This window comes from Pleuronectes platessa, chromosome 6 (assembly GCF_947347685.1).
Source record: "Pleuronectes platessa chromosome 6, fPlePla1.1, whole genome shotgun sequence".
Taxonomy (NCBI): domain Eukaryota; kingdom Metazoa; phylum Chordata; class Actinopteri; order Pleuronectiformes; family Pleuronectidae; genus Pleuronectes; species Pleuronectes platessa.
The window spans coordinates 13,566,644-13,592,861 of record NC_070631.1 but is presented as its reverse complement, the minus strand read 5'-3'; the positions used below and the strand labels follow the sequence as shown (position 1 = coordinate 13,592,861).

Below are 26,218 nucleotides of genomic sequence, written 5' to 3'. Positions count from 1 at the left end.
TCCATCCACCTAAAGACCTCAGACCAGCAGCTCTTGGAAATGTTAAAGACCAGATTTCATGTCTGCAGTCAAAAGTTGGACAGATTAACTACAGAGTTTGCCTTTCACCGATGAAGAATGTGCACATCGTTCAGCCTGGGGAGAGAATGCAGGAGGCAGGACATAATGTGTAATATGTGTTCCCGCAATCACAGGTTTTTGTTCACATCTTTGTTTCCTTATATGTGTTTGGCTCTTTTTCATATTGAGATATTTGCATTATTTTAGCTTTTTTTCAGTTCTGCATCCATCCCATGCTATAAGGGCCATCAATTATAATTTTCCGGAGCCATCCAGTTGTATTCTCACATGGGCTGACTTGGATATTTTCTAAACATTTTATTAGGGGACTGGCAGGAACATTTCAGCAAAATGTCCTGGGTTCAGTTCATGTTTGAAAGCATCTTAACACAGTAGTTAGGTTTAGCTGTGTATGGAACTAGCTGAATACCTGACCTGACAAAAGTTTTTTTAAACGTTGCCATTAAATAAATGCCTGATAGAACGTAAATAAAATAAAAATACATTAGTTAAGCTCCTTAATTTTTCAAAAATAAAGATCTTATTGCTCAGTAAGATGCAAGGGACTTAAACAGTGTCACTGTTTGCAGTGCATGTATTACCGTATACATGCCAGCCCATGTATTTCCAGTATTTCAAGTTCTATGAGACGTGACAAGTGATTTTGTTGTCAAAAGTAGTTTGTGTGTGTCAGTGTTCAGATGTGCAGTGAGTGCACAAGGTCTATTGTATTCTTCTTACATAGAGCAACTGCAGCTTTGAATCCATGTCTCCATGCACTCAAAGCTGTTAAGCATATGATTATATGATATGTTGCCTAGCTAATCACTTTGCGGGGCGGTGTTGCATGCAGATTTTAATCTAACTAAATAAAATTTAAGCCTGATTCATCAGATTGGCTCGATAAAACCAGCTGACACACTGACCCGGTTCATCACTGGGCGAGCAACCTGCTGAATGGAGGTGTTGAGCTTGACATGCCCCGGAGTATGAGGTCACACACTAGCGTGTTGACCTGTAGCCTCTGTCCATTCAGGAGTCATTTTCAGCCTGCCACAGCGCTTTTGTCTGCCTCTCATATCTCTCCATTAACCTCCAATCACCAGGGACCTATGCAACTTCCCGGTCCTGACAGTAGCCCATGTACCCCGGTGTCGGCTGGACTCTCCTCTGAGTGTTCAGGGAGCCTGAGCCGTCACATGTGTGCAGAGACATCTTCATGCGAGTCAGAGAAGGGTGCAGGATCCTCAACACTGACACCTGTCAAACCCGCTCACATTGCACAGGAACTAGTCTGTTCAAGCGTACCTGCTCTGTCTCCTTCTCATTCTCTCTCAGTCCTATTTTTCTCAGTTTTTTGGGCTTGTGTCGTGTCCCAGGGCCCTGAAGTCTTTGTGCGTCAGTAGTGCTGGGCTCAGCATGCTGCCTGTGTCCACACACTGCTGCCTCAGCACTAATAAGGCAATGGAGTGATAGAGAGAGAGAGCGGCGCAGTTGTCTGCTTTCAACATCCCCACCCAACCGTACCCTCACCTAACCCCCCGCAGAGACGCCATTAGCAAATCTATTGAGGGTCCCATATAAGGGGAAACATTAAGGAGTCTAATTGTGGCTCTGAACTGGGTCTCACTGGGTGTGTTAAGTTTTGTAACCACTCTAATGAGTTGGAGTGTTTCCTCCAATGGGTTTATTGCCCTACATTCCAATTTGAGCCATGTCACTGACCACTGGGGAATCTCCTAAAATAGCTCGACCCACTTGTCTTACAAAAGAGTCTTCTCAGAGGCCATGTGTTTGAAGGGTAATTACAGTCCATTACAACTTGGCTCTTGTGTCTGTAGTTTGGGTCATTATTTCTGTCTGTTATAACAGTGTGTCCACTAACGTAAGTGAAACCCAGGAACATGCCGTCACTGCAGGATAAACTCAGACCAGGCGAGAAACATGAGCAGATCGTTGGATCAGATAGGCCGGAAAACGATCCAGCATCAAACTGTGTGTGTGTCTGTGTGCAGTGTGTGTGTGTGTGTGTGTGTGTGTGTGTGTGTGTGTGTGTGTGTGTGTGTGTGTGTGTGTGTGTGTGTGTGTGTGTGTGTGTGTGTGTGTGTGTGTGTGTGTGTGTGTGTGTGTGTGTGTGTTTGTGTGTGTGTGTGTGTGTGTGTGTGGCACCCTACAGCAAGGTAGTTCAATGTTAACCAGGAAATTGGTTGGTGATGCATGTTTATAATGGACTCTTAATTATCTTTTCCATTTAAGATTGATTAACACAGGGGTTTATTTGTCTGTCTGATCATCTTATTCCTTCTGAGGTTTTTCTAATTAGTTTTTAGTGATGTTGTTGATTGTACTTGATTACATTTTATATTTCTGATAAGATTATTGAAAACTGCAAAAATTCAATTCCGGTTGTTGTGATCCTTTAGTGATGAATGTGAGAAAGTTAAATACCTTAATGATTTTCCACCTCCAGGCAGCTCAGGTTGCAAACACTTTCCATAATACAGTCACATGATGAAGTGCATGGGATGCTCACACTAAACATATGACCACAATGTCCCCCCTCTATTTTCAGCTGGTCCACTCTGTGCACTCACTTGGGTGTGTGTGTGTACGTGTGTGTGTGTGGTGTCCTGTAGCTTGTGCGGACGCGCTGCAGAGAAACCCGACTGGAGCAGCGGCTCCGTGTAACGGGAGGAGATGACTGGACCATGTGGCCCTGCAGTGTGGTGCTAAAAACAGCCTGACAGCTGCGTGTGTGGGGAGTGAGTAAATGAAACTGGGACAGCACCTGACCACAAGATAGATGGAGCTCAGGAACATTTCTGAAAGTGTTTAGTGACACAAATATTGGATCATAAACCCGTCTTATATAATTGACACTATTTATTCCCATGTTTACTAGAGCGGTTGCACGTTCAGTTTGTGGATCTCTTATTGTGAATACCAGAGTAAAAGAAAATATATTCCACCAATACTAGAACTTATTTTCCTATTTATGTGATGTGTATTGACCGTCTCATTAGGGATATCAAATTAAATTTCATTTTATTTAGAAGAATCAAAGCACAACACTATCTCGAGGCAATATGCATAAACATTGGACTGATGCTGATCCTTTTTAGTTATAATAAATGTAAATGATTACATTTAAAGGTAATAACAACAGCTACTCATTCCAGTTTTGGGCATTGTTCTCTGTCTAAAGTTGTATGAGCGGTTTATCAGTTCTTGCAGAAACTTGTCTTTTAACTGACTTGACAGCAACTGGAAAGTCAACTCACAGTCACTAGTTTTTGTTGGAGAAACATGAACCCTGTGGCTTTGCTGTGATGTGTCGCCCCAGTGGCCACAAACTGGAAACCACTATTTCAATTGTAAAATGAATGAACATTTTAAAACATTTATCAGATGACAGACAATAGGCTTTAAAACCGGGGGATACAATGTCAGGCAGGTGTAAACTAAAAACACAAACAACCACAACCAAATTAAATCTCAACCACAAAAGGAAAAACAAACCATTTAAAATGAGATCCCGACCAACGTGGATTATTTGGGAGCGATGCAGATACTGCTATAAGGGAGTTATAAATGTAAACGTAGCTTGAAATTTAAATTAGGAAAATATATATATTTTTTAATTTAAACATAAACGCATTGTTTATCAGCAAGCATGAATGCTGATACCGATATGTCTGTGGCGATGTATCAGCAGGGGGACTACTGGACCCTGTTGAGCAATAATTGGCTGGAATCTATTACAACAATACGACTTAATATTAGTCTAAGTTACCTATTTATCTTCCGTCAACCAGTGGCAGCACTGAGCGAACTGCTGCTGAGCAGTTAGAGATAAGGAAGAGACCCTACGATATCTTTGATTTGATGTAGTTTGTTATGACTTTTTTTGTGACTTGCTAACTCTTGTCGAGCTGGTTTTTCAACTTTCTTCTTGTAAGGATTTTTCTGGGGTTCGGAGGTCTGGCTTCTGGGTGAAGATCGTTCTGGACTACAGTATGTCGTAGGACAGCTCTGGATGAGGGTTGTGGGAGGACTGGACTTGTGAAGTGCTGGTTTCAGGATTGCTGATGTGATTTCGGGTGGAGCAACTGTTAATCAGAAAATATCTTGAAACAAATCACCCCCTTTTTTTGTGCCTGTTAAAAATGTTCCCCAATGCGAAGACGCCACGTGTGGGTGAGACAGTTGAGAAAGATCTTTGACGGAGCAGAGAAACAAGGAGGTTATTCAGTAAAGTAACATTGTTTCTGCTTTTGAGCATTTAAGTAGTTTAAAAACTTTTAATGAGTGACAAGTAATGAGTAATTAATTACATTTTCCAATTTGTCATCATCTGTTCTAGTCAGTCAGAAGAGAATCCAGCCATTGTTCCTCTGTGTGTGTGGGTTTTCAACATCACAATCTGACCACTGTTCCTTCAGCTCTGTCTTAATCCTCCTGGGGCCAAACCAAACTCACCCTGGTCCTTTCCCTCCAACCAAAAAGTATCTCTCCCTCTCTCTCAACTGTCATCAGTGTCCAGGCTCTTTCTCCTTCAGAGCAGGAGTGGTCAATCCCCCACTCTCTGTGCTGCCCTCCCCTCATTCTCTCCCTGTATCTCTCTCTCTCTTTATGCAAAAAGTATTTAAGTAGGAGAGAGAGAGAGAAAAAGAGAGAGAGAGAGAGAGAGGGATGGAGGGAGGGGAGGGAGAGGGGGATGGGAGATCAATGGGGGAGGGGAGCTGAGTGCTCACTCTGTTGTCACTGGCCAGAGAGAGGGAGGGAGGTAGAGAGAGAGAGACAGAGGGAGGGAGGGAGAGAGAGGGAGGGAGGGAGAGAGAGAGAGAGAGAGAGAGAGAGAGAGAGAGAGAGAGAGAGAGAGAGAGAGAGAGAGAGAGAGAGAGAGGGGAGTTGTGTCCCATATGTGGAAAAAAAGCATACCAGTGCACACACTCTGCTCTGGTCTACTCCAAGGATTATCCTAGTGCTTTCAGATCTGATGGAGGACGTGCAGGCATGAATCGGTAAGGTTGCCTGTCTTCTCTGCATCTCTGTGTTGATCTGCTGTGACAGCCCGCTGCTCTTCCTGCTGTTTCACTCGGCTCTGCTGAAGTTGGACGAGGAACCCGAGCTGAGCATGTTGTAGAGGATCTGATCTTTGGCCACTGACCATGAGACGTTTTCCCAAAACCTCCTGACTGTAGCTCTGCCTTCTCCTCTCAGCCCCTGTCTGGACGCTGCAGGAACAGTGTTTGCTTTCAGTGGAAGCTGTGGTTTGCTGCACAAGTGTGTAGTTAGTTTCTCTGGGCTGACTGAGTGTTAGAAGTTGACTGTCAGTTAGAGCAGAGGGGGTCGTATAGTCGGTGTTGTACTTGAAGCCTGTTGGTGTCCAGGGTCAGCCGTGTAGTCATTGCGTAATTTCTTGTCCACATGAATGGTGCATGAGTGAATGTATATACCGCTGTTTATATTTACACATGGCCAGAAAGATAAACTCTCTTTTACTAATCCAACTTTATCCAAAATCATTAAATGTCAGTTTTGCATTGGGTAAAATACTGGTGTCTAAAAGTTGTTTAATATGTGTGAGATTTATTTTCTTGCTATATCCTCATCGTTACTCATAGAGGGAGAGTATATTTACTGAAATATTTATGGATTTGTGGATTAAATGTTTTCACATATTTAAAAAAACTGGAAGACAATTGCAATATATATTCCTTAATGCAGCTAATGCACAAATGTGGATTCAATTAAATAAAATGTGTCTACACATATTTCAGAAATGACACAAATGGCTGCTATGAAAAAACAAAATTTTCAGCCAGTTGTTTTAATCTCATGGTTTTGCTCAGAGAGGCAGATAGGTGCTTTATATCAGACTAAAACAACACTGGAGGATTAAACTGATTTTAATCTGTGCATGATTAAAATGTGACTTTTACAACCCAAACCAGAATGGATTACTTTGCCATAATTTTCTATAAGTTGGTTGAATTTAATACATTTTTCTAGACAATTTCAATATTTTTCTCCTCATACTTACTTTTTTTTTCTTGGTGAGAAAAGTTAAACTTTGAAATCGGGGGGGGGGGGACATTTTTTTTTTTTTACCTTTTAGGTTTTGCCTTTGCGGTTCCAGAAGTGTTTGTTCTCCTAAGAATGCAGTCTTTATTGCCCCAGTGCACAGAGCAATGGTATGCATGAGTCTTTTTGTGAGGCAGATTTAGAAAGCCCTCTTTAGAGGCTGCACACAGCTTCACAATCAGCTTAATGCCTGCCTATAATGAATACCCCTGTGTGCGTCAATTTGGGAGAGTGTGTGTGTGTGGGTGTGTGTGTGTTTGTGTGAACTCGTGTTTTTGTTACACTGATAGCGTTCTCAGGTTGGCCAGTAATTCTATCATGCCCCGGCTGAATTCTCGTGTGTGTTTGTTGCTGTGTGAGCTTGTGTGATCGGTCGGTTGACATGTGAGTGTTTGTCCAGACATTGTGCAGCCGCCTGTAACCGCCTCACCTCCCTCTCTCTCTCTTTTTCTCCCTCCGTCTCTCAGGGTAGTTCTGTTGTCAGCGCGAGCTTGTGCCAGTGATGGACCACAGTCGGACGGATACTAACCTGAGCTGGCGTTCACGACGAAACAGCATTCCTCCTTACTGAGACCAGCTCCACAGAATGCTGAGTCCTATTGTCCCCTATAGTGAGTACACTGTTCTTTATGTCTTTCCTGCTGCATGTCACCTCAAACAGACCCTCTTGGGTTAGTTGGACTTTGCCTGAATCAATGACCCCCCCCCCCCCCCCTCCTATACTCCTGAAATAAGCAGGAGTGGATACTGTGTTGTGTAAGAAGAAAAAAAAGGCACAGGTGAAGTGTTGCATGCCTCTGTGCAGAAACAGGCACTTTATTTTTTTATTTTTTCCTTACGTGACTTGTTGAAATGCTAAACCCTGGGCACTGGCCCCGGCTGAATGTTTCATCATCAGGCTGAAGACAACACAGATGGGGAAAGGGGAGAGGCAGAGGGAGACTGGAGGGCTGATGGTGTAAGCTGCAGAAACCCCTCAGTTCTGCCACTGTCATTGTACCAATACAGCTCCGGACCCACCACCATGCCGCCTCCCGCTCTCCCTCCCCTTTTGCCCTTCTTTTTCTTTTCCTACTTTAAAAATGCTGACCTAATAACTGATGTGTCCAGTTATTTGGCCTCCCCCTTTCTCAACCACCCACCAGGTTTCATTTGAGTCCAGTGCGCTGGCTCTCCAAAACAGCATTGTTTGCCGGCCAGCATGGGGCTGCCTCCGTGGCCTCGGCTTCAACAGCCCCCTTTTTGTTTTTTAACCAGCTCTTTAACTTGCCTCAAATGAGCATTATCGGGCATGACATTTACAAGAAAAGAGGGAAATCGCACCGAATGCTTAATTTAAAAAGTATTGCTTCATAATAGCTGGTAAAAAAGTTTGAATTTGCAACAAAATGGGGTGTGGAGGCAGTGTAGAGCAAGTGTGTGGGTGTGTGAATTCAAACTGGACAAAGCAGCTTGATTAAAGCATCTCGAGAGGATGTTTGACAGTTTCCATTACTCTTTGTTTGCTTTTTGTCAATTTCACCCTTGAAATAGCCAATGTTATTATTCGACCACTCATCAGATGAATGGAATTCTGAGCTGAATAAGTAGTTGACCTCATGTGTTGTTATGAAACATGTTCCCTCACAGGTGGTTGATTTAAAGCCTGTTCTACCAGAACATGTTGTGTTTTTTCCTATTAAATAATGTTTATGCATAAAAATCTAATTATGGCGAGTTGCTTACAATAAATTTCTTCATGCACGCTGGTGTTGCTTCTCACAAGCGCTCGTGTAACTGGTCTTCCCATCAGTTCCCTGCACCCTGCTAGTCCATACTCAACGCTGCTGCAGTGGACGGCTCGTCCAAGAATGTCACAAACTGCTGGTGGAATAGTTAGCATGCCTACGGAGCGCCTCACTGCCGGTCCTTCACGGGAGTCTTCCAGTACATTACGTACCAGCCTTTGTGCGTGATTATCTTTTATGATCGGGACGCACAAAGCTGGTCTTCATCTGCTCTGTCCAGCAGCTTGATGGCTCTTTTTTTTTCATGTACAGAGTAGCCCTGTTCTGCAGCGCTTCTGCAGGGGTGAGATCGTTTCAAAACAACCGGCCAGTGTGCACGCGTGTAGACAGAGGGATCGTATGAGCGCACACAGCAGTGTAAGGTAGTCCCGCTGTTTACTCTCAGACTGGTGACACAAGCACACCCCTGTGCTTGCCGGTGACACTGCAGCTCACTGTCTTTTAGTTAAAGTCTGTAGTCACGATTCTAGCTCAACAATAACCGACTGTGATGGACTTTGCATATGTGCAGGACATGCGAAGACTCTCACCTCAATGTTGAAATTCCCTTTGTGGGAATGTCGAGCATTCCCACATCCCAAACCCATTTCTGACTCCTGCTGAAAGCATTTTAGCACCAGTTCATGGACTGGTCCCAGTGTATGAACACAGAGTTAGTAGAGCCATCAACACACACCACTCTTTGTTATCAGGACTGCTCTAACATATCCAGTTGCAAGGGTTTACATCCCACATTCAGCCAGTGTCGCTCTTCCTCTGTGTGTCCGGCCTTGGTCCTGGTCTCCGGCCTGTCCAGAGGACTTCAAGCTGGGGCGAGTAGCCCTGGCTGGACCTGAGAAGAAACCTGAGAGAGATTCCAGGGGCCATGGATACTCCTGGAGGGATTTGGTGCAAAGAATCTGTAATCTGCACTTCAAACACACTCTTAAATCAGTCCCAGGCTGCCAACCCAGGAGTGCCCTAACTCTTGTTGCTGGGGGGGCCCCGCTGGTGTAGCGATACCTTTTCTTTTAAAACAGTCCACATACACACAAACACACACATGGGGCAACCACACACACACACACACACACACACAGTCCAGATCTGGCAGTTTTTATAGCTCTCCTCTGCATGACCCCTCTCTGGCTCTGTTTTTATGTTTTGTACGAGTGTCTTTGTGAATGACTCGGCTAAGTCATGGAGTACTTTGTATAGAAACAAGAAAGGAGTACAACTCGTCCAGACCCCTGAAGGAGCAGGTTGGAGGGGCCATACCAGCATCTATTCCTATTGTCGGCAGAGTGGTATGAGTGGTGCCTGTAAGGCCCTTGAGTAAACACGCAGCTGGCTAAAATGTGTGTGAAGAAGAGCCAGGATCATTAGTTTGGGGTGTGAATGGGCTCTAATTAGCCTCCAGCGTGTGTGTGTGGCTGTGTATGTGTATGTTTGCATGCCTCTGTTACCTCAAGAAAAGAAGGTTAGGGACCCAGAGCCCCGAGAGTCCACTGGCCCTCTGCTCTGTCTCTCTCTGAGGGATCATCAGCTCATTAAGGAGACCTCCGCTCCTGTTAAGGGCCAAATTAAAAAGCAGGGAGGGAGGTGGGGCTCATTTGGACGGCAACACTTCACTGGATTCCTGAGGCAGCAGAATTCAGAGCTCGACAATGAGACGCAATGTCTTTCACACCAGTGCAGCTCATTAGTAAATGACTACACTTGAGAAAATACTCAAAATGTTGTGCCGTTCGGTGTTTGCAGTGCAGTGATCATAATATGCTCGGCCATGACCGCAGGGACTGTTGAATACACTTAGCTCTCTCTAATATGTGTGTGTGTACTAACAGAAAAACAACAAATCCCAGAGCTGTCCATGTGCCGAGGGTATAAGCTGGGAGCACAGAGGGGCCGGGGGATTTGGACAGAAGGGAGGCAATGGAACATGCACACTGGGAATGGGGGGGAAAGAGGGAGATTGTGAGGAAAAGATATAGAGCTGAATAGGGCGAGATAGAGCAGAGATTGGGCTAGTGAAACAGATGGAAGGGGCGATTGGTCATCACAGAGCCTTAGGACAGCTGTTCTTTGATATATTAGTGGACACAATGACCTAAAGCCAGCCTGCAGTCACAGAAAATAGGAACCCCATTTTTTTGAAGGACTGGGGAGGGAGCAGGGGGGGGGGTTGTTTGCCATTTGTGGACGTGTGTTTGGAGGCACGGGGGATGGGGGAGTTGTTTCTAAAATTACGAGCATGAAGTGACGCATCCAGCAATTATTCCGCAGGCTTTCTAGTTTTGGGAGAGAGCTGGGAAAAGGCTTGTACAATGAGCACGCACTCAGATGGGAACTTTCTTTTGCTGCACTGTCATTAGCAATTCTAAACAGGTTTGTCAATTCATCAGTGTTAGGAAAAAGTGCCGTTTAATAGTTTGGCCGCAGCTCCTCTCCACCCACTCTGCACAGCAGCAACCTTTAAGGACAATGTGAATGCTTGTTAGCTGCTTAAGATTGTTCACATATTACTCATTGCATTCTCTCTTTTTGATCCGTTTTGGACAATAATTGTCATTTATTCTAGGAGATTAATAAAAGTTGGTGTGATTTTGTTTTTTCACCGACATGCACAGTAGAGCGCTGTCACGTTGTCCTTCCCTCTGAACACATCCATGTTTTCTGCACAAGCTGACAAAAACTATTCTGACAGCTGGCCTGAAACATTCCCAAAGGGCGATGAAACAAAAAATAGAGTCAAAGTGTCATGCTGATACATGGAGTACAGATAGCTCTTTCCAGAGAAAGAGGAACGCATGGAGATGGGAAAAGAGAGAGAAGCGTGCATTTGCACACACACACACACACACACACACACACACACACACACAGAGGACATCCCTCAATGCCACTGCAGGAGATGGGCCCGTTCCTCCTGGGATTGGACTGGTGAGGCGTGTTTGAAAAGAGCTGCGTCTGCTCCTGCTCTGGGCAGCAGGTGTGAAAACTCCCCACCAGAGCTCCCGCACTCTTGTGTTATTAGGTCTTTTTAGGGCCATGAAAGAGGGAGCAGATGAGCCAGAGGGAGCGAGAGGCAGAGTGGGAGTGTGGGATTGTCTTTCTTTTGATTGATAGCAGCCCTGTGACTAACACATAGATTTATAATAATTTTCCCTAGCAATGCCCAATTATGCATGGCTGATAAATTATGATGCCTGTTGTCTGGTGTGTGCATTATCCCCCGACTTAAGGCAGTTTGGGAAAGGCCTCACGGACTGACCTCGCACTTCCTTTAACAGCTTCTTGAAAATACCCCACATGCAAACAGGGGCTATTCAGCATGTGTGGGTCAACGCGACTTTGTGTAACATGAGTTTTAGTATAAGAAACACGATCCGCAATCTCTGTGAGGAATTTGTTATTTTGAAGTGTTCTGGTGCAAACTGTGCACGGGCAGATAAAATGTATATTTCATACTGAAGTGAGAAAACGTCCAGAAGACAATTTTCCACTGTCTTCACTTGCCAGGCTGTAAAATGTGGCCGGCCTCCGAGATTGGTGTTTTTATGACAGGCCAGGTAGTGTGCAGCGGCAGGACGGCCGCAGCCCAGTGAGAATGTCCTGCTTGATATTAGTGCCATAAATCACAGTGAACTTGAGAACAGAGGACTTAAGGGCCTTCAAGAGTGAACGACAAATCAAGATAACAAACTCTGATAAATAACAGATTCTCTGTAGCCTCGTGCTCTGTTTGAAACTCGACTCATAATCATTCCAAACAACGCAGTTAATTGGATATGTTTATCTAAAGTGAACTGGAGTGTTCAAAGTTTCTAGAAAAAATATATAATATCTACGACATTCTAATGTCCAGAAAGCAGCAGTTTCATTCGTTAACTCCTTTATCATAACACAACAACAACTTTTTCAGCATTAATATATTGTTTCTCCTTTGGTTTGGCTTCATGCTTTGTATTATAAGTGCATTCATTTCATTTTCTGTAAAGCAGCGGTTTGGTAGATGTAGTCTTAAATTCAATCCCTGACATCCTGACACAGCAGCTGGAGCAGCATTCTCACAACAAATTGACTCTGCCCTTTGTGCAGCCTTTGTTGAAGCATTGGAAGAATTTTGTTTTGGCATTAAGTAAATAGATCTTGTTGAATTTTTTGGGTGGACATATTTTATATCCTGACTGTTTCGCTGTTTTAGCCTTTTTACCAACATGCCTTTTTATTATTTTCAAATAAAAGTTTAAGTTTGAATTTATGAGGTTGACCAAAGCTCAGACATCACTTTGCTCTTGGCACTAGAGGTTCCAACAAGCTGCCTTTTATCCATCTCAGATTTCTTTATACTGTCATCCACGTTATAACAGGCTTGCTCCATCAAAAAGGGTCTAATTCAGTGGTATTATAGGCATTTAATATACTCCACCATACAAAAAACTGTTTTTTCAAATAAATTCTTTACCATCTTATAGAAATATAATATTTATTTCTGTATGTTTGTATATTAATTTCCTCCTTAAAGAATCACTTTATATGAACCGATTGTCATTGAAAGACTAAATCCTCAGTGTGCTTTTAAGGGGACCTGAGACAATTTGCTCTGTTTTTCTATTGTTTCATTCTGCAGCTCAACTCAGAGGCTGCATTAGATTTAGATGGAGACTTTGCTGAACAGTGATTAATACAGAGATTCTCCAACGGAGCTCCAGATTTAAAATATATTGATGTAAATGTGTATAATAGGTTTAACTTGTAATTATGCAGCTATATCTTTCCACAGAAAGTACGTATTTCATGACTTTCAGGCATTTTTATAAAGCTGGAGGAAATACCTTTTTAAATATATACTATATTTCTTTTAGTTAAGAAGTCGACCAGCTAATCAACCGTCTGCAGGTCTGCATCATTACTCTGGATATTTATGCTTGTAAGAAATAAGGATTAAATAATGAGGAGGAAATATGTTTCTCCGCCTGATTTGCGTCCCGGTGTGGATGTGCACGACCGAGTGTAGGAGCTGTCTCTGGTCACTGGTTCGGGGTAGAGATCAGCCCTGAATAGAGCCTTGATTGGATTGATCCACAGCGCCCTTGTTTACAAGCGACCCATTCACAGTCGGCACGGTTTAATAGCACGCTGTCCCTGAAGGCTTGTTGCATCCGTGTCCGTTTTGTTCCTCGGGGCAGGGAAAACAAAAGTGCCGGGAAGGGAGAAGGGGAGAGCAACCTCAAGGGAGTTGTGAAACGGCACTGGAGCCCTGCATCTCTGGGCTTCCTGCCAGGATAGCGTTTCACCTTACCAACTGATTCTTATTTTATAGAAAGCAACAACACGGTCTAGAGTACTCCAGCCTTTATGGGCCAAAGGCTATTCCAGTTTCACCCAGTCAGCGGCAGATTCAGTGAGTGTGTACTAGACTTGAGCATTCGAGGGCAGGAATCACAAATAAACCCAACACACTCCAACCCTGAGCCAGAAGTGGTCCAATTTTAATTTTAGGGCCTCCTTAAAGTAAAGTGGGTTTCTGGTGAAGAGAGCCGTGCCACTGTCTTCATCACGCACTCCTACAATAGGATGCAGCTCGCACAGGTCCCTCAATAAATCCCAGGCCAACACAAAAGCTGTCAGTGGACTGCAGCTGAATAGATTAATAAGATTTCCATAATTAGACAGGCCCCTGACAATGGGATCCTTCAGGCTTTGTCTCAGGGCCAACTGGATTGTCCGAGCCGCGCACGTCTGCTGCACGCCCGTGCACAACAATGGCCGAACAGACAGTAAGGTGGTCAGCGGAGGAACATCTGTCTCTCATGGGGCCGAGAAAACAGATGCATACACACACACACACACAAACTGGGAGATTTCATGTGCATAACCCAAGGTTCCTTTGAAGATATATATATATATATATATGTTAAATATATATAATAAATAAATGACATATCCTTTAAACTCTCTTGTGACTGGATTACAAAGCAGCTTTAATTGTTCTGATATGCAGTGAAGGAAAAAGCTTCCAGAACAGTTGAATGAGGAGAATATTCCCATTTTGTCCCACTGATGTCCTTGTCAGTGCTTAATAAAAGTGTTTTTAAACTATAATCCTCCTTCTAATATGAGTGAGACAGTATTGATGGGGGTGTGGCGTATATGAGGGATGAAAAATATCACGATTAAAGTTGAAACAAAGCTTCTTCCATCTGGATTCAAAAATTCACAATTTTTATAATAGTGTCTTGTTTCTCTGTTGCATAGAATCCTTTACAATCTAGCGACGTACTGAAGCCCACAGTTTGTTGGGGTCAATCTAATCATCCCAGCGTCACTATCCCCACATTGTCCTGATTTCCGACTTCTAATCTTAGCTTTCTTCCCATCCCTCCTGTGAATTAATCTACATGATGGCTCTGATTTAAGCAGAAGTGTAGATTAGAGCTTGCTCAGTTTATCGAGTGCCACTGCTCTAAAAACCACAATCCAGCAGCAGAAGGCGAGATCTAATTACACGGCAAGAGCTAAACACTGCACTGAAGCCCTGCTGTTTTCATCGGGGGTGAGTGGTGGCCTATCACTCATCTCACTCACACTGCACATACAGGAACAATTATAGAGAGTAGAGACGTGTACATTTTATCTCGGATTTAGGAGTGAACTGGTTTCCTCAGGTATACGCAGCTGGCCCAGGGGGAAGTGTGAGAGAAGTCAGTTCTGCGTTGGTGCTACCGTGATGATGGAGTGGACAGCAGTAAGCCTGCCTCACCGAGTCCTCTAATGTCCGCTCCAGTCCACTTAGAGGGGGACGAAGCGCCTGCTGTCCACTCTCTCCCCTCCCTCCTTCCCTCCCTCCATCCCTCCATCCCTCCCTCCTTCCATCCCTCCCTCCCCGCTGCAGGTTTTATGAGCTCCCCTGGGCTCTCATCCATCTCTGTCACACACAGGCCCCATTATTGGGGCTGCTCACAAACTGGTTGGGCTGCAGATGGGAAGGGCCTGCAGGACATATATGGTTTCTGCAGTCCGGACAAAGGGCCTGCAAGTCAGTCCGCAAAAAAAGATGTGTTCATCTGGGTGTGGACAAGCCAATGTCCTCAGCATGTTTGTAAGAATTTGACAGTGTGAGAATGTCCTTGTGCATCTTGTCGTGGTGGGTGTGTGGCTGCGTGGGTCAGCCAAAGCTTAGGCAAGTACTTGAACTGGTTTGGCCATTGGGAACTTAAGGCAGTGGATTTGAATATGAAGGACATGATAATCCAACGGCCATCTGGTCTGCTGGTCTCATTTGACTGAATAAATAACGTGCGTAATCTGAAAACACACATGGGGAGGTTTGGAAAAGCGGGGGGAAAAGAAAAGAGGCCAAAGTTAAGGAGTGAGCTAGGGAGCAGCAGCAGCAGCAGAATCACAAGCTCTGGATATTGAGATTTGATTTAAATGGCAATAAGAAGCCTGGCTCCACACACACAGACAGCCATGAATAATGAATCATCGGGCGTCCACTGAAGGGAAAGCAGTGAGGCCAGTAATGATGGCTTTTCCCTTATTCCTTTTTACCTACCTTTTCTAGCGGGAGCAGTTGTCACCTCAGGGTAAATCACAGCACTTCAATAATGCCAAGCTATGTGTGGAATGTCAAGCTAATGCCTCAGCAAGAGGCAGTGCTAGTCTCCAATGAAGCAGATGATTTTATTATTATAATTGTGATGTATTTGGTTGACGCACACTTAAGCATAAACCCTGTACTTATGAAAACATAGAGACACTCTGAAATCAACTTTTGATAGCATGCAAACATTAGAATTAGCAGATGCACTTTAGGGAAAGCAGCTTGTAGCTGTTATAATTAATCACATAGATGATGATCATGACATTTATCTGCAACTATTTTAGTTCATTTTTGTATTCACGTTTTAAGCTAAATGTTAAACATAAACGCAAATGTCAGAATTTGATGTTTTCCCTTGTCATACATGATGGTATCCTCAATATCCTTTTAGACCTTACCTTAATTTGCGGGGTATTACTTCAGATAATTTTGATTGATGGCAATTATTAGATTATCAATAAAGATAATGTCAGTTGCAGCCCTAAAGGAGTTGTAACACTACTTGTTTTAACAACATATTTTAGAGGATGACAAGGTCTTTTCATGACCGGACATGAGTGGAGGACAATTCATGTAGGAAAATATAATTTTGTCTCCTGTTTGCTCTGCGATGTGCTCGGTATGTAGCAGCAATGATCAATCAGACCTGGGTCCGTGCTGAAGTCAGCCAGAGGAGCAGACATTCCACTTTCCCAATGTTCCATGGGAGACTGTGCTGATGAATAGCACACTGTGCTGCACACCCAAACCCCACCCCCCTCTTTCTGTCTTCCTTTCTTTCTTCCTTTCTCTGTTTCTCACTCTCTCTACACCACTGTCCACACACAGACCCTCCTTCCCCTCTCCCTCCCTCCCCCTGTCCAGCCGGCCAGTGGCCCTTTGGAGCTCTGGTGTACGGTGGGTGGATCGGTGGGTGGTAGGCGGGGGTGCAGGGCGGAGAGAGCAGGCATTCAGAGCAACATGCACTGGGAGATAACAATAGCTCCTCTGGGAGACATGCAGATGCTAGCAGTATAGGGAGTAGTGGTGGGATCTTATCGCTACTCTAACATAAGCTGGGAAACAACACATTCATCCCGCCCAATCTTCTTTCACTCTTTTACTCTCTGCAGCTTTCTCTTTCTCCTTCCACCTCCCCTTTTCCTTCCTCTCCCTCTCTGGGAAATTCGAGCTCCCCAGCATGATGGTAACACTAAAAAAAGTGTCTTTTGCAAACAGAAGAAAGGCCATTTTTTGTCTCTGGAGGGGGAGCGCACAGACATGGAGACGTGTCTATACTTCTGTCTAGTTTACTCATCTATATCAAGCTTTATATAGTTTATTACTTAACAAATGTAGTCAGGTATCTGTCTTTTGTCCTGAGTTAGATTTAAAGTGGGGGCTGTGTCTTGTCTTCATATCAATGTCACACTTTCAGAGTGTCTTAATAACAAAACTTAAAAAACTTAAAATAATAATATTAAACAACAACAACAACAATCAAATGATATTGAAGAATGTCTCACTCACACTTTGGATGGGATGTGTCATTTTCAACAATAAATTGTATGTAATTAAAGTGATATTTTATATAAAGACCAACTTTCATTTGGAGAATTATTTCATTATGAGTCATAGCAATGAATGAGACTCAAGCGGTTACCATTTTCCAGTTAGTGATAAAGAGTTAGTTAAAGGCCGTCTTTAGTACCTAATGGATTTATACCAGGATCAGGAAGCTGAAACAGCTCAACCTCTGTTCTGAAGAATATAATCACTAAGACACCAATGTCCAATGTTTGATAAAACACAGTTACTGGAAAAAGTTGTTAGAGTAAAACTATAATATGGTTTCTCTTGTGTTTCTTTTGTCAGGTCTGTTCAAGATGCACTGGAACCCAGAGCATGCCCAGCCCCTCAGCCAGTGGCCTGAGCAGCACCTGGATGTCTCCTCCACCACCTCATCTCCGGCCCACAAGTCAGAGTTATACTCTGGCCGCGGCCGCAACTCCAGCAACTACGCCTGGGCCAATGACGACATCTCCGCCCTGACAGCCTCCAACCTGTTGAAGCGCTATGCTGATAAGTACGCTGGTGTGCTGGACTCACCATATGACAAGCCACCTACTGTTGGCACCTACCACGAGCCAGGAGCCTTCGGGAGCCTCAATGGTCCGAAGACTGAGCTAGAGCCCTGGCCACTGACACACAGCACTGATGCCTCCTATTCCCTGGTGCCCTCGGGAGGCCACGATAGCCTCTCAGGTTCCAAAGTTTTAGCCACATCTGCAGGTCTACCGGGAGTTGGCAGTGTGTCAGTAGGGAACAGTAACCTCTCAGACTCCGGCTACAGTGGCAGCAGCTCCTGCAGTGGCTCCAGTGAGTACCCCAGCTACAATGGCACCTATCTTTCCTCAGGGTACTGTCCCCAATCCAGTGCAGCACTTCCCCCTTCCTCCCTGCACAGCCTCCAATCCACCCCTTCTCTGGTCCCAAGCTATAGCCCCACCACACCTGTCTATAACTATCCCCCAAGCACATACCCTCCCCAGAACAGCTATAGCCACCCCTCTGCAACCTACCTGGCCTCAGGTCTACCTGCCCCAACTCCTGTACCCTCGAGGCCCACAGTGGTAGGAGGCAGCTATGGTTACCACAGCACCGCCCTCGGGACATCTGAATCTGGAGGGGCATTAAAAAGAAAAGCATTTGAGATGAACGTAGAAAAGGATGAGGACGGGGATGGCTCTCGTTACAGGAAATATGGCTACGACACCTTGAAGGCCGGGGGAAACTCACCCTATGGCGTAAATGACAAAACAGAGTGCCGGGGAAATGGCTACAACGGTTCAGGCAGCACAGACCCTCAAACATTCAAGCCCAGTAAGCCCTCCTCCCAGCCTCTGGTGTCTCCTCAGTATGGAGCAGCGGGGGAGTACAGCCCTCCAGCAGGTATGACAGGAGAGAATGGTGTAACGGAGCAGGGCTTCAACCAACAGCAGCAGCACCGTGCCCAGGCCCACAAACGATCCCCACTATGCGGTCCAACTGTTGAAACTATGAAGAGCCCAGATCCCAGACTGCTGGACCTTGTCAATGGGGAGTTGTTAGACTGTAACCCGGCCCTTGGTTGGAATGATCTTGCCGGGCTCACCCATGTCAAGACTGCCCTGGAGGAGGACCTGCTGTGGCCTGTATTAAGGCCCAGTCCAGTTGTGCGGCCACCAAGAACCGTCCTGCTGTTTGGCCCCCGGGGAGGAGGAAAGACGACGTTGACTCGTTCTTTGGCTTCACAACTGGGGGCTTCCTTCTACCAGTTGAGTGGAGCCATGCTGGCCTCTAAAGGGAAGGCAGAGGCAGAGCACATTCTGGGGTCTCTCTTGCATGTGGCAGGGGCCCGTCAACCGTCAGTGGTGCTACTTAGTCAGGTTGAGGCCATGGAAGAGGACGGGCTGAGGCAGACACTGCTGACCACCCTGGAGAAAGCCCAGGTGGGGACCCCTGGTCTGGTGATTCTTGTCTGCACCACTGGCAGGCCAGATCTGCTGCAAGACGCAGTTCATCAGAGCTTTGCCAAGCGATATCATGTTGGCCTGCCAGATGTAGGTATGCGCAGGCAAGTGCTGCTGCAGGCTGTGTTGCCCCAGGGCTGCAGCCTGAGCGAGAGGGAGCTAAGCGCTGTGCTTCAGCGCACCGATGGCTTCTCAGTGTGTGAGCTGCTGCAGCTCAGCCAGCAGGCGCTCTCCTCAGCAGCCTCCCCCACTGGGGCCATGCATGGCCTCCCCACATCCTCCAAACCCCCAGCCTTCACAGACTTCGAGAATGCCTTCTGCAAGGTGCGCCCACACGCCACCACAAAAGAACTGGACACTTGTATAGAGTGGAGCAAGATGTATAGCCACTGAGAAGCAGCCAGTCACTGTACTCGGACTGCAATGTGAACCTGTCTTTGCTTTGACATGGCAAGCCTTGGGAATGTTTTGTTGTTGTTTTGTAATTACAGATTATGAAGCCAAAAGAGCCAGAGAAGTTCAAATATACTGGAGAGCTGACAGAGTTGTATTTCTGGCAGAAGCATGCCATGGTATACTGTTTTACTTTTTTTTGCTATGAATATCCGCAATATTTTATTTTTCCCAAAGAGAAGAAGGATGAATAGGCCTTGCTGAGTGGGGTAGTTATAGTCATTTGGCCAATGGGAGAATCTGATGGCTATTTGGAGCTTCTCTGAGATCCTGATTAGCCTTGGTCCAGGACAAAATCAATTATTTGTTGCTAGGTGACGTGGTCCAAGATTATGGATAATCAGGGTTTGGAAAATACCCCCTTTGACTGCTACTCTCAGGATTGTATTTATTGCCAGTCCAGTCCATGTTATCCTAATGTTGATTTAGTCTTCGGATTGTCACAAATCATTGAGTACGAAGCGCTCGGGATCAGCAACATTTCAGTTTTTGACCAAAAACATGTCAAACCAAATGAATAATCAGCAGAGCTGTTATATTTCCTCAAAAGGGAATTGTCCTCCAAATCACAATATATCAATATTCTCGATAGCTTATTAATAAATCTTGAAAAAAACTGGCACTCTATTACTAGATTTATTCACATTTATTAAACATGGCCGTCCCTTGCCGGGTGTTCAGTTGCAGTTACACTCAAAACATTTGCTTGTAGTGTATCTTCATTCAACAATATTCCCAATCTTGAAATGGTACAGACAGCTGACTTTATTATTATCGTTTACTTCCATATAATTGTTTTATAGACATTCCTCATCAAGGGCAGTTTTCCTGAGAATCACACTTACAGAACAACGTCTGCACACCCAGCTTCTCTTACAGCGTGTCTGTTTTCTATTTCACTTACTATTTTTTGTTTTCTTAGTGTGTAGTCTTGTTTGAAATGCTCAGGAAGAATTTCTTTACCTCAGAAATATGAAATAAAGAATGTATGTAATCTTAGGGTCTTAGTAGGGAGGGTCGCAGAGCGGGATAGAGGAGCGAGGAGAACCCTGACAGTCTTGTAATACCCACTGCAGCTGGGCTTTTACCTCGGGAGAGAAACTTGAATATGCTACAAAGAGTAACATTGAATGTAATTCAGGTATTTCAAAGGATATTTGATGCCATAAAATCCATGTATTATTATATATGACTATATAAATGCATTTTCTTTTCTGTTCTTTTACCTTTTATTTTCATTGTAGTTTATGGTGGAGTGATGTTTGTCTTCAAGAATGCTATGTAGTATATAGAAAATATTCCTTTTATTGTTGGACAAACTGCTCGCAGATCTCTGCGGGATTCCGTGTTTACATATCCTGTATGTGCATGTCCGCTGTCTAGAGTTTTACCAATGCAAAAGTGTCATTTGAAAATGAATGACTCACACGTGTGCACTCACAGTGAACCTCCGAGCACAAGATATGCCCCCCTCCCCCCCACCAAAAAGAAAACCAACCAAAACACAGATGCTAAGAAAACAAAAATGTTGTTTTGCGCAGCTTTCAGCAAATTCCAAAGTGTGAGGATTCACAGTTAATGTGTTGGTTTTGTGGATGAGCCCAACATGTAGACAATCCAGACAAATCTCTCCTCCTGCGGCAGAGCGGTCCGACTGCTCCGTCTTAACAAGCCGGAAAAACCTGGTCACCGGACTGCAGGTACAGAGGTCGCTGGTGTTAGACTGTTGCCATGGTCCTGAGGACGTATGCACACACAATGATGTAATATTTCCTACCGACCTTTCCTCCCTCTCTCTCTCTCTCTCTCTCTCTCTCTCTCCTTCATCATTCTTTTTCTCTGTTCCCTCTCTCCCCTGTGCAGTCTCATTAGATTGGATTGCCCCCTGGCCACGAGCCCCGGTGGCCATGTGGCGTTGTATCCTCTCCCCCTCCTCCCTCACCGCCAACCCCCCACTCGCCTTTCCTTATACCGATTCCTCCAGAGTGGAAGTGGTCTGATTGATGTCCAGCAACCTTATATCACAGTGCAGCCTTCCCCTCTCCAGCTGGTGGCTTCAGTCATGCCATACAGCCAGATCAATCAGAGTGACCCCCGCTGTGCATACTGATCACTGTCTCAGAAACTGAAAACACATTTACAAGTTACAGAGCGTCCCCTGCCTCAAGTGGCAGGACATCGCCGGCCGTTATTCACACGTAATTACAGAAGGTGAAATAATAACGACAGCATGCGGATTAGTCGTTTCCAGTTTGTCCAACAAACGAGCTTTTATTTTTTACATGTTTTGATCTGTTGTTCTTGGTTATTGTACATTTTCTGTAACCATTTCTACCTCATTTTTGCGGCATATTGTACATGAAAGTATTTATTTCATGTCTTTGTTGATGTCTGATAATAATGTTCTTGAACTGTAATGGTCTACCTCAGAAAAGACTGTATTTTAAGAGAAGAGTATCACACAATATTAAACAGAATTTGTCAATACTGTACTGCAGTTGTTGTTATTTTTTTCAATTTCTTCCAAGGTTCTGCATTTGACCCGAGCACTGAAACCACGCGATGCTGGTGCACGGTGCTCACCTCATGTGTCTGTTGCCTGGTTTGACCCCAGCGTCGAGTGCAGCGCAGCTACTTAAAGTGATTGGTAAATTCTTTATCGTGTAAACACAGAAGAATCACGTCAGGAGGTTCTGGGTTTGTTCCAACATTAGCTCAGATCAACTTCACACAGTATGATGCACAGTCAGCAGGCAAAGTCAATAAGAAAGAAATGAAAGCTGCACTGCTGTTATAATTAAAGTGTGTCGTGACGAGTGTGTATCTGCGAGAGGTCAAAGATTAGAAAGAAGGAAAGCGTGTGTCGTGTGAGTGTTTTAAGATAAAGACAGAGAAGAGCACTGTATGTTTTTTGTGTGTCCACTTGCACAAGAGGTTGTCATCCTGCGTGTTTGTGCGTTTTTATGTGGTGTGGCGTCCAGGGCAGCAACAGAGGCAGTGCTACTACACCCCTGAGGCTTCAGGCCCAGAACCAGAGCGCAGAGGTCCTTCATCCCTGTCACTGTCTGTAAACAACAGCCCTTCCCAGCGGCCTGCCCCGTGCTATTCCTGGCCCTTCCTGACATCCTTCAAAGCCTCAAAACTAATTCGAGAGCAGAAGCAAAATCTGGGCAACTCCGTGCGAAGCAGTGAAAGTTTGGGCGAGGCCCGGGTACTGGACGCGTCGCTCCTCGGTTATGGATAGCTCTGTCAAAGCGGAGTTTTAAACATCTGTGTCTGACTCCCAGCAGAACAGTGGTGCTGGTGGTGTTGATGACACAGTAATTAATTGTCTAATAATGATGCATAGCTCTGTTATAAGTGCAACCTTGTGCAGCGGCCGCCCTTCATCCTCTGATGAAGGATAATCGTTTCTGCAGCTGTTTCAAAATTAGCTTCTATCTTTTTCTGTCACAAACTCAATAACATAATCCACAGAGCAACACAACCTTGTAGGCAGGTAAAGTAGACCATGTGGTAATGGGACATTGGAATACGAGGGGGGGGGGGGGGGGCTTTTCCTCCCCTTACATACTTATCTAACACTAGAGTTACTCAACCTTTTAATAAGTGAAATACCTGGTAATTGATAATGACGTCTCAAAGGTGGTTCGTGCGAAGTTGATAGGGCTTTACCTCCACAAAGTGTGATTGTGTTACTGCAAGGTGACTTATGAAACTTTAGAACAGAAGCTGATTGGCTGCCTTCTACGTAGCTATGTGCCGACAGTACTTCCATGGCCAGACTTTCAGTGATTCACTTCCAGTAGGTGACGTCTGAAAAGCAGTTTGTCCTCTCTGTCCTGAGTAATGCCCGTCCTCGAGGAAGTCAATCATTTTCCTTCTCCCTGCTGATTGGAGGTAATTAGGCGAGCCCATTTTGTAATTGGATAATAAAAGATGCTAATGAGCTGCTGTCCTATTTATTTATACTGTGGCAGTGAAGAGGACACAGCCGTCACACTCTCCTCACTGCGATACAAAGTTATACTGAAAGGACATTTCACAAAAGTATTACCTTCATACAAACGGGTTTATGGTGGAGTTGAGGGTATATAGTATATAATAGTTGGTCTTCTAACGTATTAAAGTATAAGATAATGTCAGAAGTGTGCATCTGTATTGTAAATCAGAGTTTGAGGTCTTTGCATTGCACGGATGGATGCATGAGCATTATGTTTGTTCAGTCTTCATGTATTTCTTAGTTTTGCGCTGATGGAGACTATTTTTTTCCGCCTGCACTCAACACAAATAACCAATTTTTATGTTGTTCATGCCATTCTTCATAATCGGCTTCATTCAGAGGAGCTCTAGCAAAAAGAATCCTGAAAGTTATTTATGGAAACAACCTTCATAAAAAAATAAATAAAAAAAATAGACGTTCATTATCTGAATCTCATTTCGCAGCGACACCGTCCTCGTCTCCACCTCTGCCGCCGTGCTGCTGGCCTTCCATTGTCCAGGCCTTGATTCTGACAAGGTTGACATCAGAGGAGAGCTCTGACACTTGGTGAGTTAGGACTGCCAGCTGTTAGCAATCAACTCTATTTTGAAGTCAGGGACACATGGACCCCCAGGGCCAAAGCAGCAACTAACCCCCCACCCCCCACCCTCCCCTCAACCCAGCCTACAACTTCCAAAAAACCCTGGTCCCGCAGATAGAGAGCACAGCTGTATTAGTTCCAGATGTTGCAAGACCTCAGCGAGGGCCCTTTACCTAAGAGGACCCCAGAAACGATGACAGAATGCGACAAACAGCAAATAACACGAACATTGAGCTAAAACAAATGTTTCGACCACAAACCTGCGCAACACACCACAAAAAAATGCCTCAATTGTCAAGTTCCATACGGCCGTGAAATTTCTTTTGTTGAACTTTTTTATTTATGTGATTTTCTCAAACTCTTGTCCTTGACGGAGGAAGAGCTGCATATCAGGACCGAGAAAGCCCGATCGCTGCAGACTGCTTTTAGAGAATATAAGATCAATGCTGTTTAACATTACGTATTGGCTTTCTCTTTCCTGGAAGGTGTAGCTGTCATCACAAATATTGGCCTGAATACTAAAGAGTATAATCTTTATGGTCCGAATCCATCAAGCCGACTACATCTGGCAGTTCAGCACAGAGCAGCCCAAGACCTGAGGAGAGAACATGGAGAAACTGAATCCTGACCATAAGAGGATGATAGCAGCAATAAACACAAAAAGCAAATCTAAAATTGTAGATCAATAGAAAATGGGGGAAACGGGAGGGTCCTCAGTTTCTTTGAGAGAATCTGATCGAATCTTTGCAGCTGCATTGTTTCTCTGTTGGAGAGGTCAATCTCAACTCTCAGGAAATTGGACCTGACAGGGGGAATGTCCTGCCCCCTCTCACATGACTCAACTGTTATCACAGAATAATAGATTTATAGGAGAATGGACAGACTTCTCTTTGAGAGCGTTTGAATCTGAGGCGTCGCCGTGAGAACGACTGCAAAATCTGATATTGACAGAAGCAGATCAAGTGATCAAAATAAAATCTTTCCACAAAACTTCACTAACATCATGTTGGGGCGCCCGCACGTGATCATGCAACATCTTCTATGATGATCTAATTTCAAACAGACCCCTGAACATTACTGAGGACCAGCAGGGTTTCTTCAGGTCTATACCGCCCTCAAGTGGCCAATCAAAGAACACGTAAAACCCTAAACAGATGAATGACAAGATTGTGCCGCCAATCCCCTCCGATTAGATCCAGATAAATAAAAATATATTCTATATTTTAAATGGATTTATTTTATCGTAAAGCGTCATCAAACTATATTAATTCTGTCCTGAGTGATTAAAGTACTGAACCCAGTCTGCAGACTCACAAATGAGACGCAGCATTAAATCCAGCAAAGTGGATTTCAATATAACAAAATACAAAAAGGACAATGAGACCGGATGAGGAACGTTTACGGTTATAAACAGCACACAGTTACATAAACATAATATAAACATACAAACAAAACAAGATTAGAACATCAGAACCTCCCACAGCAAGACAAAAGCGAAAGTATAGTGAAACATGTTAAATTCATATTTACGCCTCCTTGTGGCTATATTTTGGAAACACTAAAGAAAGAAAGTCAAAAATAAAGCAAGGAACTTGCATAATTATTATTATGTCAATTTTTAAGTATTTTAATGCATGTGAATTGATACGGTATGTATCAAAATGTATGTATGTAAGTTGTATACTTTATCTTATACTTAATACTGATGCTCTGTTTTCTACTTGTGACCACATGGGTCATGTCTGGAAAAATCATTTTAATATACATATTTTTCAGAGGCACTCCCCAGTGGGGGTTGTGGATTGTGTGTGAACTACCATGTTTATGGTTTCACATCAACCCCTGTGACCTTCAACAGTCAAGCATCACGGCCTGGAAGTGTTGGCTTCTCTCTGCTCATGTGTGAATTGTGAAAGGGGACTGGATAGTGGGAACAGGGAAAAGATCTAAATCACCTTCTCTCTCCTCGTGCTTGACGCTACAATATATAGAAACAAAATACACATGTACATAGTTTTGGAGTTTTTCATGGGGAAAACTCCAATTGGAATATAAGCAATAAACTGTGGTTGATTGTGAACGTTTCTATTCAGGATGTCCAATTATTTCATATCCTGAATGTTAACATGCTGAAAACCCTGTTTGGGTTTTCCACAGTCTACTGCAAAT

General features: G+C 44.3%; 1 protein-coding gene across 1 annotated transcript; it reads left to right on the top strand.

The window, feature by feature from the left end:
- The first annotated feature begins 4,993 nt into the window (after positions 1–4,993).
- fignl2 (fidgetin like 2) lies at positions 4,994–21,882 on the top strand. The gene is made up of 3 exons (XM_053425253.1): positions 4,994–5,084; positions 6,615–6,758; positions 17,377–21,882. The coding sequence occupies exons 2-3, from the start codon at positions 6,734–6,736 to the stop codon at positions 19,404–19,406; spliced, it is 2,055 nt and encodes a 684-aa protein (XP_053281228.1). The 5' UTR covers positions 4,994–5,084; positions 6,615–6,733; the 3' UTR covers positions 19,407–21,882.
- Positions 21,883–26,218: the final 4,336 nt, after the last annotated feature.